An 18,301-nucleotide genomic window follows, 5' to 3' on the forward strand; every position below is an offset into this window, starting at 1 on the left:
TCTTCAAGTTTCGGCTTCACACCTGCGTCATCGATTGCGCACGGTGGCGGGTGCATGTGTCAGCAAGTCGTGGCGTAGCTACCCCGAGTTCTCTCCTGGAATATTGTTTACCACACGAGACTCGCCGTGGGGAGCCAACGGCATGCCGCGGCGGAGCCCCCAGATCCAGACGTGCTTCCGCTCAAGAGTATATATATCCTGCCGCGGCGATGAGACGATTGGCAACAACGCCAACACCCTGACACCCAAGCGAGTATGCCTGCATCCAAGACCACCAAACTGAACACAGGCGCAGAGATGCCCACTCTTGGGCTGGGTACGTGCTTCATGTCAGATCTTTGCTCTGGGTGACAAGGCTTAAACGTACTGACGTTGTGCGACACGACTATAGGCACCTGGAGATCGAAGCCCGGAGCCGTTGAGAAGGCTGTCGAGCACGCTCTTAAGATAGGCTACCGGCACATCGACACCGCAACAGGATATGGTGCGTACACGTTCGACTCACAAATATCATCCGTTCCATCTTGGGCATCTCCTCGCTTCGCGACCCGCTCTCCATCCCCGAGACTGATGGTTCCTTGGTTGCCTACCAGCGAACGAGAAGGAGGTCGGCTTGGGCTTGAAGGCTTCCGGTGTACCGCGCGAACAGATCTTCCTCACGACGAAGTTGAACAACACCGACCATCGCGATGTGCCCCGTGCGTTGGAGTATTCGCTGACCCAGCTCGATACGCCGTATCTGGACCTGTGGCTGATGCACTGGCCGGCGCCGATGAAGGACGGCGGGCCGGATAAGGAGCACGACTGGCGGGACACCTGGAGGGCGATGGAGAAGGTGTACAAGGAGCACCCAGAGAAGGTGAAGGCGATCGGCGTGTCCAACTTCTCGGTCAAGTATCTCAGGGACCTGCTGAGTTTCGCGACCGTTGTGCCGGCAGTGAATCAGATCGAGAGCCATCCGTACGCAGGGAACACTCATCGTCTCCCAGTTCGGCGAGAAGACTGACTATCTGTTGCAGGTCTTGCATGCAGGAGGACATCGTCGAGGAGTGCAGGAAGCACGGCATCGTCATCACCGCGTACTCGCCGTTGGGATCCGACGGCGCACCACTCACCGAGGACCCTGTGGTGAAGAAGCTCGCGGAGAAGTACAAGGTCTCACCTTCCAACATCCTCATTTCTCTCCAAGCCAACAGGCCAGGGGTCAATGGTGGGTGCTTGCGCCATCTGGCATCGCATCTTCTCGAGATTAATGAGCTCACCATCGTCCCCTACTCTAGTGATCCCGAAGTCCGTCACCCCGAGCCGCATCGAAGAAAACACCAAGATAGTTGATCTCACTGAGGAGGACATCCAGGAGTTGGCCACGATTGAGAAGAAGAACCACATCCGGATATGCAAGCCGTTCTGGACTGGTTGGGGTGCCATCGGTTTCCCTGACCTGGAGGACTCCGAGCAGCAGTGAATTATTGGTCGTAGATGCATGAACAGAAGCCCATGTAGCATATCAAGCGTGTAAAACAGTGCCTTTGAAGCTCAGAGAGACCCCGATGGGGAGATATTTGTCGGACGAGGAGGAGAGTGGGCAAGCCGTACGCGAGCAGTTCGCCGACGGGAATGGCATCCGGAGCGCCGACGGTCGCCCACAGCGACGACGCGCTTTCGTTCCGCCATCCCGACCTCGACCCTCCGAGCCTGTGAACGAGCTGCTTCTAGCTTACTACGCTCTGGTTCTCGAGGGAATGCAATGATCAACGTTCATCTATCTCATTCCACGTTCAATACACGCTAGGCCTCACTATCGTCCAAGACAACCTCCAGACCTCCGGACCTTCAGACCTTCAGACCATCAGACCTTCAGACCATCAGACCTCCACTGTTCCTGCGATCATTGCTGCACCACATACTGCTCAGACATATCAGGACAGAAAATGGTGGACATTCCGAGCTCTCCGAAGACAGCCTTCCTTGCGGTCCCTGCGGTCCTATCGAGACCGCACTCACACAACAGTGAACTGGAGTTCGACTCCGGTATGAACACATCCGCCGCCTGGACTGTCTCCCTAGTCAACCCCGACGGGAGTCCAAGACTGAGCGTGAATGGCAGCACCAATCCGGCAACACCTGCGACTGTGGTCGAAGAGGACATAGACCCCGCGGAAAGCGTCGACGGAAACGACGGCGCACTCGAGGAGGAGATCCGCCCAGCCCGCGCCTTGTATGCCTTCCAAGGCAAGGCAGAGTTCCGAGAGCTCACGCATGTGGAGGCGGGAGACCAGCTCGAGATCGTAAGAGAGGACGTGGGAGAAGGCTGGAGCCTGGCCAGGCTCGCGAGCACCGCGGCGGAGCGCGACGAGGAAGAGGGAGGTCGGAGCGAGATTGGGTTGATACCACGGTCATACTATATCGTGAGTCTCCTGTCGATGTCGCGGCAGTACCGCCTAAGCATCAGATAGTTCACAGCGGATTTCGTCTATTCTGACGGTCTTGAGGTCCCCCCTCACCACACCCGCCAACGGAGCCGCCGCGAAGCTTCCACAGGCTCGATAACCCCCCGCGGAGGATCTCCCCAGCCGGAAGCGAAGCCGCTCGTACCTCAGAACACAGGAGAATGGTTCCCTAGCTTCCGTCGCAGTCTGCTGGGCGGCAAGAGCCTGAACAGGTTCTCGAGCTTCGTCACTACGGGAGCGGAGGAATTCGTCCTTCAGGGAAGCTCGACAGACCCGTCGGCCACCCATCCTCCGCGCGAGCCGACGGAAATCGACGATGACGGGAAGCGAGAGAGTGTGTTGGGCAACCTCGCCGAGGCCGAACGGCACTTCGTCGAGGCGGGCCCGTCGTGGCGTGCAAAGGTCCCTCCTTTCCGCGTCCTCGTCCACTCCCCGAACAAGCGGACGTCGACGTTGTCCGGCGGGTACACGATGTACGCGGTTACCTCCGTCTTCAGCGCGCTCTCCCACTCCCGGCCTGCGTCAGATGCGGACTCAGACGAGAATCCTGAAGCTGCAGAAGAACCCCCCGAGTCCATACGGATCACGGTCCACAGGCGGTTCTCGCACTTTGTTGCGCTGCACACGGCGTTGACGCGGCTGCTCCCTGGGATCGCGCTCCCGCCGCTCCCGGAGAAGCAGTACGCGGGGCGGTTCAGCGACGACTTTGTGGAGGCGAGGCGAGGGGACCTGGAGCGGTACATCAACCGTGTGGCGCGCCATCCTGTTGCTCGGTACGCGGAGGTGCTCACATTCTTCCTTGGTTGTGAGAGCGATACTGTAAGTGCGGCGATGGCTCGGGCGTCGCGCGTCGCGCTGATGAGTTGTGCTATGCTTGTCGCAGGAGTGGAAGAAGCAGCTCCCGTACTATCTATCGCTCCCTCCGAAGGGCCCGTCCTTCTTTGCGAACGTGTATCATCCTGCCTTCAACGTCGATGCGGACGAGGCATCCGAGACGATCGATAGGTTCGTCAATCACACGCGTGCCGTAGGGAAAGGAGTGCAGGGGCTGCGGAACATCTTCGGGAAGGTGCGCGAGGCTCGTGTCGGTTAGTTTTATCCTTCCGCTTCCCCCGCCATCGTGTCGTGTTGACGTCTCCTACGTGACGGCAGAGATGTCGAAGGCTGAGCGTTTGCTATCGTACTCGCTGCTCTCCATGATCACTGCGAAACCTCTCGCGTCGGCGCCTACCACGGGACTTAGTGAGGACGAGGAAGGAGAGCAGAACGCCGCCACGCACGGACATGTGAATGAGGACGGTGCCTGGTGCTGGCGAGAGGGCTGTGAGAGTGAGTGGCGAGCCTGCTTGCCAAGGGCGGTCATCGCTGACTTTCGTTTAGGCTGTCTGAAGCTCACTAAGGCAATGCAGAAAACTTCGGAGACTTTGCAGATTGTGGCGGACCTGTACGACGACCATGTGGGTCCATTCAGCGCGTCCAATATCTCCCCATGCAGCGTGACTGAGGTTGGTATCTGCAGGCCAGGCGGAGACAGCTTGCCACGCATGAGGCGTTCAAGAATGTTGCCCACCCAACCACGCTGTATGCTGTGCGTTGTACTGCTACTTTCACCTTCCTGTGTTTGACATGTGTGGCTTGCGTTTCAGCCTGTCGTAGATACCCATAGATCCACCTTGGCCCGATACCATGATTCAGTAATGGAAGGACGAGTACGCTACCCCATCACTCACGTCGTTGCGTCCCGCATCTTACTGATTCCCGCTCTAGGAAGATGAGGAGATGGCAGCTCGTTGCGAGACCGTTCTGAACACCACCATGGCCGAGATGGATACATACCACACCCAGAAGCTAGAAGACTTCCAGGACCTCGCGAAGGAGCACCTCGACGGCGAGATCGCGCTCTACGAACAAGTGCGTCATAGCCTGTGTTGGGGACGGATCAGGCTGACCGAATTTGATATCGTTCAAAACCACTAGATCCTAAGTCGACTGCGTGCCGCCCGTAAAGCCTTCGATCAGCCGCAGTACGACGAACTTGAACACGGTCCTCGACAGCCTTCCATTTACGAGCGCGAACTCGAGCACCCACGTCTGAATCCTACCCCCTTGTCCCAGCCCTGCCCACATGTTTTCGATTCAGCGCCCATGCGACCCGTCAGTGTTGCTATCCAGGAGGGCGTTGGCATGATCCTGGGCGCGCCTGGCCGGGCGAGCGTCTTTGGCAAGTTCTGGTAATGCCACGCATGCCATGCGGACGTTTGTTCCCTGCACACGATCCTGACGTCTTGATTCCTGTGCTACGGGTTACAGTTTGCCGCCTCACGCGGATGAATTGATTATTTGTATTCATTCTCAATGTCGCAATGTCGCTTTAGACCCCCCGAACGTGTTCCGGCTGCTCTTTTGGGCCTATCCAATCTTCTCTTTGTGCCAGTGCTCCTGCTTAGAAGTGGGAAGTGGGCTGTTCAGGTCTTCTCGCTGGCGTCGTAAAAACCACTCCACACATGAAACAATCCACACCATCATGCAGCTGTGTCTCGTTATCATATTTCCGAGACAGACATGTATCAATTTTCGCGGGAGGACTGTTGGCTTCCCTGAAGTATAAATGTTTCAGATTCAAGAGCACCTCGAAAGCTACCCCTACTCCTCGCAGTATGGCATCCCTCGTATCATCCCCAGGACTTGTGCCCCACCTCCAACAGTACGTGGTAACCTTTTCTCGGCGCGCCTATGTATCACTCACCCCCACGATCATTCTTAGGGAGCTCATCGCGAATTATATCCATGTTTCAGCAACTTGTAAGTCAGATTGGCAAGCCCGCACTGCACCGCTGACGCGAAATGATGCCCGAAATCGTGTAGCGCTTTTGTTGTATGACTCTTTGCTCATGTGCCATAGGGAAGTTCGGCACATGTGGTCTCGTGGTCGTATCGGTACCACCATAATCTACACGGGTGCCCGCTATAGCTCCCTAGTCAATCGACTTGTCGTTGTTCTAGTCTTATCAAGATGGAAAGGACAAAGTTGGGAGGTATGAGTTCTGAATTCGGCTGTGCTATGGCGTTGCGCTTAACTTTCTTGATGGACGTACGTCGAGTTGGAGCTGAGATGAAGCGACGTTTAGGCCGCTCAACAATGTTTATCAAATAGCTGTTCTGCTCTGTTGTGGATCGAAGGTATCTCCGAGGCGTTGACGTTCCTATCCATCGCTAGCGAGTCCTTCGTGTCGCATCGCTATAGTTCAAGTCACTGAAAGTATACCAGCCTTTTCGGCCTTACGCGCGTATGCGCTGAGCGGGAAACGTTCATGGGTGCTCGTAGTCATGATTCTTTTGGGTTCGGTAGCACCTGCTACGGAAGCGGTGCGCACGCACCAAATGAAACAAACACAAGGACATCGCTGACTCCTACTGCGGTTATAGTACCTCACGTTGAAAGCTTTTCCGATATCCGACTCATGTCTAGCTGGATGTGACAGTAGCGTCGGCGTGTCCTTGAGCCTGTATCGTATGTGAGTGCACCAACACTGAAACGAGCGGTCCTAATCTTACACCTCGTTCTATCAACCTGCAGCAGTATGTCCTTAGCTCCCTCCTGATCGCCAATTTGCTCACTCTGAAAGTAGTGGCCTTGGGCGCAAGGGGAACATCCATAGCTGTCGATCTGCTCGCCGTCATAATCATGTTGAAGGAGACGTACTGGGTTAGCGCTTCACGAGCGTCCCATCGTTCACGCTTGAACACAATTCTCTTTCGAGACGGTGAGCCTTCCCGTTACACAGGAAGGGGATGCGCGTGCTGATTTATCTCGCATAGGTTTACTATACTTCTTGTACGTCGGCATCCCGCAGAACATTCTCAACCTAACTACACGCCTATCAATAGATCAATTCTGCTGTTCAATCTACTTGACGTCATATTTTTGGAACTTGCGGTACGCCTACAGTCACGGTCATTGCACGACACTCAACTCAATGATTGTTGTCTGTAGGTCAATGGAGCGCTCGCCGACTTTGTCACGGTGTGCGTGAGCTTTAATCCGTATTCCATTACCCCTTCGCTGATAGCTTATTGCGGGTAAAGACTCAGTGTCATCTTTGCCTCTCGATTTCTACTCGATTTGTGCGAGGTTGCCGAAGGCCATCTGGATGGGCATACGAGGCAACTTTCGACATTGGCTTTGAGCACACAACCGACGAGCAGCTCGGTGGTCTGGAGCATCAGGAGGTAGCTAATGGCGATCAACAACGATAATACGTCGCTTGTACAGTGACGCTACGCCTCTTGGCATTCCTGTTATCTCCAGTCGACAGTTACTACTCAGATCTAGAAAGTAGAGTGCAGTTCTGACTCTATCTATTCCCGAGTCCGTTGATTCTCGCTAAGAATATAGGACGATAGGCTTGAGGATCTGCGAGAAGGCATAGGTTAGCCCAACGGAGGAAGGAGCCAAGAGCGCCCTATCTCACATACCCCTTTCTCACATCAAGCCTGGATGTGTATGAGGGAGGAGGGTCATCTGCTGGAGCGGTCATACTGGATCCAGAGCGTGAGAGGCGAACGGAGAAGGATCTCCCGCATCGAGCTAGCGAACCGAGTACAGTAGCATCGTAGCCTTGCTCCGGCTCGGCTCGGCAGGCGGAGCAGCGGCTGGTGAGCTCCGAAGGGGCATTGGCGTACCATTCGAGTTGTTCCGACCCAAGGAGCCCGAGTACAAGTGGCAAGATTAGGGGTGTTAGATACAATGGTAGGATCTCCAAACGTGGTCGTCGCGGCATTGGCTATCTCAGGTGTGATGCTAAGGACTGGTGGACCCTCTTCAACTGAGAACGGCGGTACTTCGGGATCATTCGAGGCTAAAGAGACTCTTCGATTCATTACTTCACTCCACCGAAATGGAACACTTACTTTTTCGAAGCCTCGTGCTGTTTTTCACACGCCGGATCCAGTACCAGACACCGAACGCGATGCCGAGGAGGATGACGCCGCCCAGAACAGTATCAAGGATGATGATGATACCCTCGGTCAATGACTGGTCACGAGAAGCCTTCAAGTGATCACTCCCTACGTCTTCCGATGCCGTGGAGTTTCAGTTTGTTCCGCACGGCCAGAGGTAGTCGATAATGTGGGGCTGCTCGGATGAAGTCTGATTGACGAAGATCGTCAGGTTGTGGGGACCAGGGCCGGAGAGGGGTTCAGAACTGAACAACTGCTGGTTCGCGATGCATTGTGTCGTGGCCCCAAGATGCACAGCAACGGGCAACGATCCGTCAATCGAGTAGGAAGCCAAAGGAGGGGAAGGCCCTGGGGGCACGAGGCCAAAGACAACAATGCTAGAGGCTGTCGTGCATTCATCTCATCAGCGACGCGTCACAAGATCAGAAGAATGCACGAACCGTTCAACATGAGCGAGAACGAGGCACCGGTTGTGTTCGTGAAGTGGAGAGTATCTGTGAGCCCGTTGGGATCACTGGTGGTAATCCTCCATCCGTCGGTATACTGCAAGGACCCATCATTCTCCATGAGATTTTGACAGCCGTTCTTCACTTTTCTCTTAGTTGGAGTGCTACAGGTAGGAGGCAATCCAGGTGCGTCCTAATCGTCATTGATCAGTCTCACCAGGCATTGTGTCAAGTGATTTGCACTCAAGTCACCTGTACTGCTGCATTAGGCTTCGTCTGACTCTTGAAAACAGGTTCTCCTTTCTGTTTCTCCTCCTCCTGGTTGTATCGAGGACCTAGACGTACGATAGGTTGTGTTGGGAGTTGTGCCGAAGGTGACATGCTTAGCCGCAAGTTTCCGGGCCAGCGAGTTCACTATGGAAGCATTTTGAATGCGAGAAAGACAGATCTCACCTCGAGACCCAATACTTCAATCTGGGTTGTATTTCTCATATATTGAGAGGTACGGGTATTTCACAGGACGCTGCGATAGTGTTGTCTTGAAATGAGCCCAAGGTTATGGGTGACCTGCTAGACACTAGATGACGACTCACCTTAAGGATTGTAAGCCAGCTTGCAAATCCGTCCTTTTGGAGCTCACTAGAGGCTGAGGCGCTATCGGGGGAACAATCTATGTCCTTACACCAACGTCCGGCTAGACTCAGTCCAGTAAATAGCACTCATGCTTGTTGTAACTAGGTGACAGATCTGTTCGTTCGAAGGCGGCACAACACAGGTACAGCCCGAAGCAAGATATTTTGGTCGAGCCTCATAATCTAGCATCTGTGCGCCCTACTCCGTACAAGCTCTTCACCTTGACTTACTATGATGCCAATACTTCCTGCCTGACATTCTGTTGGTCCAGAGCCTGTAGAACAGAACAGACAATGTTCCATAGCTACTCGTGAACTGCTGCGAAGCTCGTTGATCATCCCCGATTCAGATTGCTATCTGCATCTATCAAACAGTTTGTAGAACCCTGATCGAGCGAAAACCTCGATAGAACCCAGTCGACAGCAAGGATTACAGGCTTCAACATAAATAACCGATATGCTCATACCTCGTGTTGGACGAGACCTCTCATACGAAGAGCACCTCAGAGATGCGTCTCGTTTTGCACGAATACAGGCCTATAACGGGAGGATGTTGGGAATGGGGCCGACAGGCACGATGCCGTAGGGATTGAGATGGCCGATAGAATAGTAGCCGCCTTTGATGTGATCGAAGTTACATGTCTCCGAGAACGCGGGGTTGTTCCAGTAGAGTTTGCGAAGCCAGCTTCAGATGGTTGTGCGTCAGTAAAAGATAGTGCATGATGAGGAGCACTATTGAGCCGTGAACTCACAGGTGGATCGCAGGGTAACCATCACGGATCGTGCGAAGGTTACACTTGAAGTGCGCGTAGTAAGCGACGTCAAACCGTATCTGAAGTTTATTCTCGTCAGCGGACTCCCGTGTGGAGGCAATGGAGGGATACTTACAATCGTGACGAACAGCCGGACGTCCGCTTCCGTCAGCTGGTCGCCGACCAGGTAGTCCTTTGCTGCGAGGATCTTCTCAAGCCGGTCAAGTGACTCAAAAAGCGGAAGCACTGCGTCTTCGTAGGCCTTCTGGGTCGAAGCGAAACCAGCCCTGTAAACTCCGTCTATGCATGCCTCCGTTAGTCTCACGGTGTTGGCGTACTCAGGTTTTACGCCTGCTTACTGTTTACGGTGTTGTACACCCAGTCGTTGATCTCGTCAATCTCCTGGCGGAGATGCTCTGGATAGAGGTCCAGTTCGGCCTTATCGGCAGGCAGAACATCATTGAAGGCGGTGTTCAGAAAGCGAATAATCTCCGAGCTTTCGTTGTTGACGATGGTTTCCGTCTTCTTATCCCAGAGTACGGGGACGGTGAATCTAGATTGATTATGGATATGGGGACAGTCAATCTCGAGCAGGGTGGTATGCACCTTCCGCTGTAGTTGGGGTCCGCCCTATAGTATATATCCTTGATATGCGAGGCCCCGTACAGCGGATCGTTGTCGGCGCCCGGGAAAGGGTCCGCCTTTGCGAACGGCCAACTCTCTGGGCCGAAATGAGGCGACACGACGGTCACACCTGCTCAGAAAAGGTTAGCGACCCCGCTGGGTTATTACACTCATAGTACCGGCGCACCTATAAATTCTTCCAGGCCTTTGAGCTTCCGAACTATCAGTGTGCGCGTAGCCCATGCTGCGGTATGCGGCGTCAGCCTCCGGCAGGTGGACTTGGACCGATGACAGAAATCTGAGCGACCCACGGCAGCTGTAAGCGACATAGAGATGGTAGCGACCTTATAATGTGTACCAAGTTAGATTTGAGCTGATTCCAATGCAGGAGAATCAGGACTAGGACCTTTCTCAGGCTCGAATTTTCCGCCCTTCTCGATGGAGCTCCTGAACACCGACGGCTTGCGATCGAAGGTTCCGTCTGCCTTGCGCGAGCTAGCGATGAGATCGATTGGTTTCGTCTGTTGAGAGCTCATGTTGCTTCTTCGGATGAGATCAATCAAGGAAAGCAATGGACTGTTGCCCGATCTCGTACGCCCAGAGAGGGATGATATAGCTTTCGAGGTCTACTAAGCACGTAAGCACGTTTACGAAGGAACAGTAATCATGCCCAATAGCGCCACATACAGCGATCCCTTGCGATCCTTCGATAACACAAACGCAAACCTTCCAGTCAGCAATCCATTGCTCCTTGGCGTCCGGAATCGAGACAAGCGAACATGGTCAGTATGTGATGCCAATTGTGCGTGCCATAAATCAGCGACTCAACAAGTTCAAGCTTCAGTGTCACCATGTGACTGGATGCCATGGGAGGCAGTCTAACAGTATGTTGACAATCCCCCTATGCCTGTGCTCATGCAGCATTGCTGTTACCTAGAAAAACAGTCATTGGAGAACGATTGCACGGCAGGAGTCGGGTGCATGAAGTAAGGAGTCAGCACCGTGCTGTTAGCCGTGACTTTCCCCGATAGCATCGCAAGAATTCCTCACCAAAATTGACCACAAGAGTCTTTCATATACTCCTGCAACGAACTTCTGCTCGACTTCGGGTGTTGTAAGCTATACAAACCTAAATTTGCAAGTGACATCAAGTACGGGCACGAAGATGTGCCGAAGCCAAGTTGTTCCAAGATAGGCGTCTATACCTTCACACGTGGCAATCGACGGGAGTGCACCTGTAGCGCCCGGCGTTCGTTCGCTCCCGCTCCATCCCGCCGTACCTACTCCCATCATCCTCTCGTATATCATCCATCTGATCCAGTTCCTCTTGCTTACTTACTTCCACTCCTTGCTTGCTCATTCAAATCACCTGCACCATGTGTCCACTGACTGTCATTACTCATGGATTCGACTTCTCGGTAATCCCTGGTACTCGAGCGTCTCGTACGTATCATATATATATACCCTACCACACTACTACTGTTTGTTATTTAGCGTACTCTAGGCAGAATCAAGAGTCTTTGAACCTGTCTTGACCCACCGCTCTCGTGTCGCGTGTCTCTTTCCTAATCCGGAATCGCCCACGCGACAGCACCCTGACAACTTCCAAGGCGACGGCTACGTCGTCGATCGCTATGTGTGCTTTGCAGCCAGCTTTCCCTCGAAGACTTTTCAAGTCACCGTTTTAAGCTCGACAAATTACAGCTCTCAAGTATGCCAATTCTTCTGGGACAAACATTCGCGCACTTGCAACTCACCGCCTTTTCTCATGATTTGCCACAATTTACCATCATCCCCGAAGCTTGCCACAAATCGACCCATGTCACCAGTCTTTTTTCAATTGGAACTTGGCGAACGTTACCACAGCATACCAGGCATCAGGCCAGCCAATCGGTAGCTTCTACCGCGGCAAGATGAGTTGAACGGCGGCGAAACAGAGCAAGGTCCAACATTGACGACAGAAACAGATCATTCTCGTCATCCGTCAGAATGGAGTAAAGGACGGTATGTGGCTGAAAATTGTGAGTCTTGGTTATGTCCGGTAATTACGGCAAAACCGGGGTATAAGGTGGTAAGGTTGGGCATCTGCGGTAACACGAGGTAAGCGCCATCCAGAAAGCTCAGGTCGTCGCCACTCATCCCTAGTCCGATGCCCTCCTATCAGAAGTCGCTGAATGTTTCTCCATTGATCGTATATTTTGCACCGGGTGTGTCTACTAAGATCGTCGCTGTATCAAAAGCTGACCTTGCTGGTCCTAAGTGCTCTCGCCAGCAATGTGCGGGCTGCTCTTACAAAGGCTCATGGCAACTAATAACACTTGGATATCGGATTGATAGCACGCCAGTCAATCATCGCTCTTCAGCCCTCGAGACTGTTGCGCACATGGTCAGTCTTTATCTATATCAAGCAAGGTGGGTTATGTCTCATGGCACGCATCCGGTGAATCCTCTCAACGAGCAATGCGATTATGATGGTTGCATTACGTGTGCTAACTAATACCGTGAATGTTCAGCGGGCCCCCAGGCACTTGTGCGAGAACTATTCGCTCAGTGTCTCCATTTCACCTCTCGGAGCGTGCAATATAACAGTTCAAGTGTCAGAGTCATCATTGTCATGCCGGCACGCGCAATTGACATCCATCGACACGCCTCAACTGTTTCTCTGACAGAACACTGTTGCCCTGTGATCCGGTACGAAAGCGTCCGTACTTCTACAGTTCAGTAATAGCTGATCTTGCAAGTACTCCGCCAAATTTCGACTCCTTCGCACCCGCCTTGTCATCTCAGTTCGGCGATGTGCTCCAATAACGAAGCTCGTTTCAACGAATCGTCGCAATCACGCGCGTATTCCGTCCTCGTGCTTAGGTACGCGACAACTATTCCCGTTACGCAGATGGTTCGCGGGAGATGGCCGTCGTATACCTCGCGAAGCTTCGGGCAAGTTGTGATACTTCGGATCCTGAATCAAGGCTGCAGATTTTGCCCCAACCCTTGCTGTTCGGGCACTTGGGGTCTCCGCGACTCGGATCCGGGCCGGACATCCCCCAGCTCAACACGTTTCGTTCCAATCAAGTTTATTGCATTTCTGTCACAGACTCTGCACTTTTCTGTGAGTATGACTTGCCAAGGATCTCCGAAGCCCCGGGCTGTGAATCTGACCTCTCGGCGATTGCATACCTTCCGAAATTCGCACCAGTGGCGTGGGGTTAACTTTGTGGTCGCATAGTGCGCCTCGCTCCTCGCTCATCGACAGCAGGCATAGTGCTGCCGCTCAGGACGGCGGACTCAATGGAGAACTTCCGAAACCTCATCTACTGCTGCTTCCGAGGTGATTGCCTTTGCATCTTCTCTAGTGGATATTTCTGGCCTCTGAGCGAGCGCAGTACCCTGCTAATGATGGTTAAATTGCGAAGCTTGGTGCGCTCCTCATTTTGCTTTTGCAGTTGGGCTGAAGTTCAACAAATGCAGTCTTGTTTGCCTTGCGTCTAGCGTATGGTGCCAGCGTACTCACTGTATCGTAGTCCCACCGACCTCGAGTATACCGATAGCCCCCGAAGTGAATCTGGATCTCGCGCAAGACTCCGGTCTACGGCGTGCTTCCCGTGGGTCAGCGTCTTCGCACGATAATGTCATCCATCGATGGTTCGGTCCGATCTCACATCCTTTGCAGTTCGTCCTTTGAAGCAACAATGTGGTGGTCTAAGGGCAGCGCTCTGCCACATTACTTACCGACTGTCGCAATACAAGCTCCGATCGATGTTGCTAGGGGGCATCTATGCTGTAGACTCCAGATAATACTGGGTCTGCTGATAGAAGTACGCTTTAAGACCCGGCCCCGTGCGCGCCGCACAGGCATACACCGCTCGGCAGGAAAAGCGTGTTACGTCAATGCGCAGGACCCGCCAGCATTGAATGGCCACCACTCACATGCTGGTATCCCACTGCTAGCGCCACCGAGGTATTTGTGCGCCTCCGACATTGCACGACAGGCCTTCTCAACCCGACTCCCTCCCTATGGGCCCTACAAGCCATACCCTCTCGGTCATGCTCGCTAGTTGGTGAAAACTGGCACCCTGTACCGGCTCGCGGGTCCGCTGCACCGTGCATTTGTAGATGGCAAGGGGCCTTCCCGTCGCGAACCCAGGGGGGACCACGACCGGCTCGTCGCAGTTGGACACGCTTCTACAGCTAGGGCTTCTTCCTATCTTCGGCGTCGTTGTGGCGTTCTCGTGGAATGCCAGGATGCCCGCGGCTTGAACGATCCGGGCTGCTAGTCTGAGGACCCGCCAGCGTCCACTCATCAACAGCGCCCCTACGCCGTTGACGGTTCTTTCGCTACGCCGTTAGCGTCTGTACTCGAGAGCGTGCAAGCCAACTTTTGTCGTGGGCTCACTATCACGAGTCCGCTTGCACTTGTGCCTCTTGCCTCGTGCTCCAATTCTGAACTCTAAACCCTCCTACGCCGCCGAATTCCTGGTCTGTTTCCCCTGGGCTCCACCCTTCCCTTCTATTATATTTCTGTTGCTCTGGCAATATTAGCTCCTTCTGAAACCGACAGGTCCGACGACGTCTTCGGCAGCCTCGTCATCGTACTGAGACTCCACGCGAACGCGTCTATGATGAGATTCCAGCTTGCTATGTCCGTCGATCCATGCGAACAACGAAATGGAGTTGTGCTTCGGCTCCGTGCTGGTTCTACCTGCGTTTCGCAAAGCTCTGTGCCTGTCGTGTGCCATGTTCAATATAGTCTATATTTTGCGGTTGTATTGAAGGGCGCACTCTAGTTAGTACATACTGCGGCGGAGACTACGGTGTGAGATGCTCCTATTGACTGACTTGAATGCAAGGTCAATATAGCGCCTCTCCTACCCCAACGGTGCCCCAATCATGTTTCCCGCGACAATTTCCGCACGCAGAGCTTGGGGGTATCCAGATAAGCGTGCGCAAACGTGCGCGGGGGCGGGGTATGTGGAGGCGCTCTGGAGAGCCGCGCTGCCAATCCCTGTCTTCCACTGCCGTCACCGGTGTCAGATGGAAGAGTACGAGTGGGACTCCGTGCTAGGGCATAGGGTTCCCGGTTTGCCTCGTCGCTTCTGCGGCCTGGAGCTGCAGGCATCAATCTATTCTGTGACCAGTGCGTCAAGTAGAGGACACGATACACGCCATAGCGTGCTTGCGAAGCGATCAGAACACTGGCAGCGGTACCCGGGACGCTCAAATGCTGCAGAGAACGCCTCGGTGATTGCAATGTCGGCCCCTTGCACGGAACGCTCGCTCAGGTGTCGTGTCTCTCATAGACAAGCGACCCGACTCAGGTTTTGGGTAGTTTCACTTCCATACCCGTCAGTGATAGCTACATGACATCAGGCACGGTAATAAGACAAGAGAAAGCAGTAGTAGCCAGGGCTTGCTCGTTCTATGCGCCCATCGCGTGCATCGTGATTGCGTCTTGCCCCTCTTGAACAGTCCAGGAAGTGGATCGGCCAAGATGCCGAGTCGAATCGTTGTCGGATCTCGTTGAGCAGATTAGCAGACGGAATGATTCCGGACCGGAGACTCACGCGGAGGAAGACGTCTCTATCTGTGGCCTCTCGAGCGTTCGTCAAAACTTTCGTCAAGTTGGTCCTGCCACGAGGCACATGGCTCGTCCTAGCGTGTGCAAAACATTCATCTTGCGCATCTCGGGCTCGGACCTCAACAGTGACAGTGTACACGTATAACGGCGACGTCTGATCTCGCTCTGATAGCACCGGGATCTTGCCCGGAAGTGAAGGCCTAATGTGCTCGAGTGTCGCTTGCGCAAGCGCCAACCAAAGCTGCAAGGTTTCATGGGTACGGTTGAGGCCATATCGCTATACGTATTGCAGAGCGCGCGGCCCGAGAGAGCGCCGCAAGACTGGGGTGCTTCCTGGACGCCTCGGAGCTGAAACTCAACCCACTTCGTCTGAGACTGCGAGACCATGAAGCGGAGACATCGCACACTTCCCCCACGCACCACCGACTCCACGAGAAGCCAAGGATATCCCTCACCGAGCACCTGAACGTGTACTAGCGCAGGAAGGCGCTCTGGCACTGGAACCTTTACTGAATGCAAAACTCAAAGCTCGCACCGCTCTCCGGTCACTGGAGTTCGTTCGAGTTCGCAATCGCAGAATCCTGCGTAGCGTCTGCCTTTCGGGAGCAAACGATGAAGGGTGCCGAGTAGTATTGGGACTCAGACGGGGCGTGGCTGGCGTTCTTCTGCGGTTAGACCTCGGGACTAGGAGCCGCGGTGTAGCCCGTAACTATATGACGACACCCCTATGCGGAACGCGCGTCCATATAGCGTACGAATATGACCGCGCTGCTATCACTAGAGCCCCGTGCGGATCAAAATAACAATGACATTCTGTGTATGCTGTTGTGACAGACCTTAACACAAGTGATCGTAGATGGCCCGGGTGGAACTTCAGGTTCCGCCAGTACCATTGTGATACGGCAAATCGTGGCATGCGCAGCGGACCAAAGTTCTGCAGATGGTAGCCACCCAATACATATTGACTGAGGCTTCTCGCACCGTCCGGTGCGGATTCCCTGCACCGCCTCGTTGCGATCTCGCACGAAGTGGAAGGCATCCCGCAACACACTGGCGAAGTAGAACATGTTAGCAGTAAGGGGCTAGACACCCACGCATGTCATGTCCGGGCACCGAGACATTTTTAGGCAGCCTCAAGCATCCAAGATCGGAGGGGAACGCAATATCTCGGGATAGGACTTCGGGAGAAGTACCAGCATGTCGCTGGTTTGCATAGCCAAGACACAAGGGGAAAATACATACAACGTGGTGGTCGCAAACGGGGGGCCGGAAGTCCTCGGAAGTCGGTCGGAGTGGAGAGGCATGATGCAAGCAAAGCCTCCGTAACGCCTATTTCGAGTTCATTATTGACTGGGTCGTAACATCCCAGCGCAATCGCCAAAGCAAATCGCCAACACTTACTAATAAGTCGCCGAGCCGGTCGAAGCCCCCGCGCCGTCTCCTGGGACGCAGTGGACGATGTGAACGTCGAGCAGAGAGTTGCAGCCCAAGCGCCTAAAGCGGAGCCGACCGCCCGACATTCCGGAATGGCCGGCTCTCCCGTCCCGGACATAGCGGCGGTTGGTAGGGATTATTGCTATTTACGGACAATCTCGCACCGAGCCCGGGATGGGCGCTCCCGAGAGCCGAGACAACGTGGGAGGGCCGTCGGGGCATTCGGTCGGCTGGGTCTGAAATACCTCGTCTTCGCAGCGTACGTATGGTATGTGCGCAGGGGGAGACTCGTCGAAGACGCACGTCGATCGTTCGGGTGCGCGGACCATTCGCATACGAAGGTATGGAGCCTATCGCACGGCACAGAACAGGGGGAGGGATTCGAAGGGCGAACACTGTGCGGCGTACGGGAAGAACTGTCCGCGTCGGATTGCGTCTGCGGGGAGCTGCTATGAATACGTACGTACCATTCCGTCGTTTAGCGTTCACGGCATTGATGAGCCAGGGGCCATCGAGACGCGTCTGTTTAGATGCCTATGGCATGTCGCGAGCCGGACACGCCGATAGTGCGTAAGTACGCAGCGGACGTACGTCTAAGCGGCCTGTAGCGCCCCGCCCGACCGCAGGTGCGCTTGATAGAAGCCTCATATGCGCGTACGCCGCACGGAAACCGGGTCGGGCCTCGAGAATGAGCTCACCGTACATTGGAGGTATGCGTACGTACGCACCGTGTACCGAACGCACTTGAGGAAATCGACAATGACGGAGGACCGTACGTGGGACGCCGACGATGTCATAGTGCCAATTTGCCTTGCGCGTACGCGTACGCATCTGGAAAGCTGCCTTCCCCGAGGCGTGGGGGATGTGGATAGTCGAGAGGTGGAGTCGCTACGGGGGCTTCGCAGAGGGTAAGTAGTCCGTATATGCCAATCGTAGTGCGCAAAACGGGGCCCGATTTCCAGCGATTCCCCGGCGAAGGACGCCATAAACATCCAACTGACTACATCTGAATCACAAGCCCATGCGTCAGTTTCAGAGAGGGCGAGCCACAGCACGATTGCCATGAGGAAGGTGCCTCCCCACAGAACCTCCATGAGAGTCCGACCGTCCACGGCATATGACGTGTAGTACGTACTCGCCCGCCTGACCTTCTGACCTCCCCGACCGCCGCGTGCGCACGCGCATCATTAGAAGCCTAAACACCAAGCAGCGACGCCAGAGACCGTGCGAGTGATGGAGACAGGCGAGGGCCAATTCTTCCCGATTCACCGACCGTGGTTGTCCATGTGCATTCGGAATGACCATTACTTCAAGTTGACGGAGAACGCAGAGGGGACTACGTGTGCGTGTCCAGGGCCCTCGCCATCATGAAGACCGAAGCTGAGCGCGGTCGTGGAACATATCCGGCGTGGGTAAGTCCCAGGTGGTC

The 18,301-nt window shown here is 54.5% G+C and overlaps 4 protein-coding genes across 4 annotated transcripts; 2 read left to right on the top strand and 2 right to left on the bottom strand.

Annotated features, from left to right (window-relative positions):
* Positions 1 to 249: 249 nt before the first annotated feature.
* On the top strand, positions 250 to 1,567 carry DICSQDRAFT_108874 (Aldo/keto reductase). The gene is made up of 5 exons (XM_007367814.1): positions 250 to 316; positions 392 to 484; positions 594 to 960; positions 1,020 to 1,210; positions 1,281 to 1,567. Exons 1-5 carry the CDS (start codon positions 256 to 258, stop codon positions 1,463 to 1,465), a joined length of 897 nt encoding a protein of 298 aa, XP_007367876.1. The 5' UTR covers positions 250 to 255; the 3' UTR covers positions 1,466 to 1,567.
* A 275-nt stretch (positions 1,568 to 1,842) lies between these two features.
* DICSQDRAFT_108876 (uncharacterized protein) lies at positions 1,843 to 4,966 on the top strand. Its single transcript, XM_007367815.1, has 9 exons — positions 1,843 to 2,408; positions 2,457 to 3,269; positions 3,334 to 3,538; positions 3,603 to 3,779; positions 3,831 to 3,907; positions 3,970 to 4,038; positions 4,097 to 4,159; positions 4,218 to 4,361; positions 4,428 to 4,966. The coding sequence occupies exons 1-9, from the start codon at positions 1,932 to 1,934 to the stop codon at positions 4,683 to 4,685; spliced, it is 2,283 nt and encodes a 760-aa protein (XP_007367877.1). The 5' UTR covers positions 1,843 to 1,931; the 3' UTR covers positions 4,686 to 4,966.
* A 2,576-nt stretch (positions 4,967 to 7,542) lies between these two features.
* On the bottom strand, positions 7,543 to 8,236 carry DICSQDRAFT_172091 (uncharacterized protein; the record flags this gene model as incomplete). Its single annotated transcript, XM_007367816.1, has 3 exons — positions 7,543 to 7,793; positions 7,850 to 8,048; positions 8,108 to 8,236. The coding sequence occupies 3 exons, from the start codon at positions 8,234 to 8,236 to the stop codon at positions 7,543 to 7,545; spliced, it is 579 nt and encodes a 192-aa protein (XP_007367878.1).
* Positions 8,237 to 8,837: 601 nt separating this feature from the next.
* Positions 8,838 to 10,971, bottom strand: DICSQDRAFT_181982 (glutathione S-transferase). Its single transcript, XM_007367817.1, has 10 exons — positions 10,914 to 10,971; positions 10,551 to 10,796; positions 10,270 to 10,489; positions 10,175 to 10,207; positions 10,051 to 10,107; positions 9,846 to 9,993; positions 9,599 to 9,792; positions 9,376 to 9,539; positions 9,240 to 9,319; positions 8,838 to 9,172 (listed from the first exon to the last, which is right to left on the bottom strand). Exons 3-10 carry the CDS (start codon positions 10,397 to 10,399, stop codon positions 9,025 to 9,027), a joined length of 954 nt encoding a protein of 317 aa, XP_007367879.1. The 5' UTR covers positions 10,400 to 10,489; positions 10,551 to 10,796; positions 10,914 to 10,971; the 3' UTR covers positions 8,838 to 9,024.
* Positions 10,972 to 18,301: the final 7,330 nt, after the last annotated feature.

Source organism: Dichomitus squalens (assembly GCF_000275845.1).
Source record: "Dichomitus squalens LYAD-421 SS1 unplaced genomic scaffold DICSQscaffold_29, whole genome shotgun sequence".
Taxonomy (NCBI): domain Eukaryota; kingdom Fungi; phylum Basidiomycota; class Agaricomycetes; order Polyporales; family Polyporaceae; genus Dichomitus; species Dichomitus squalens.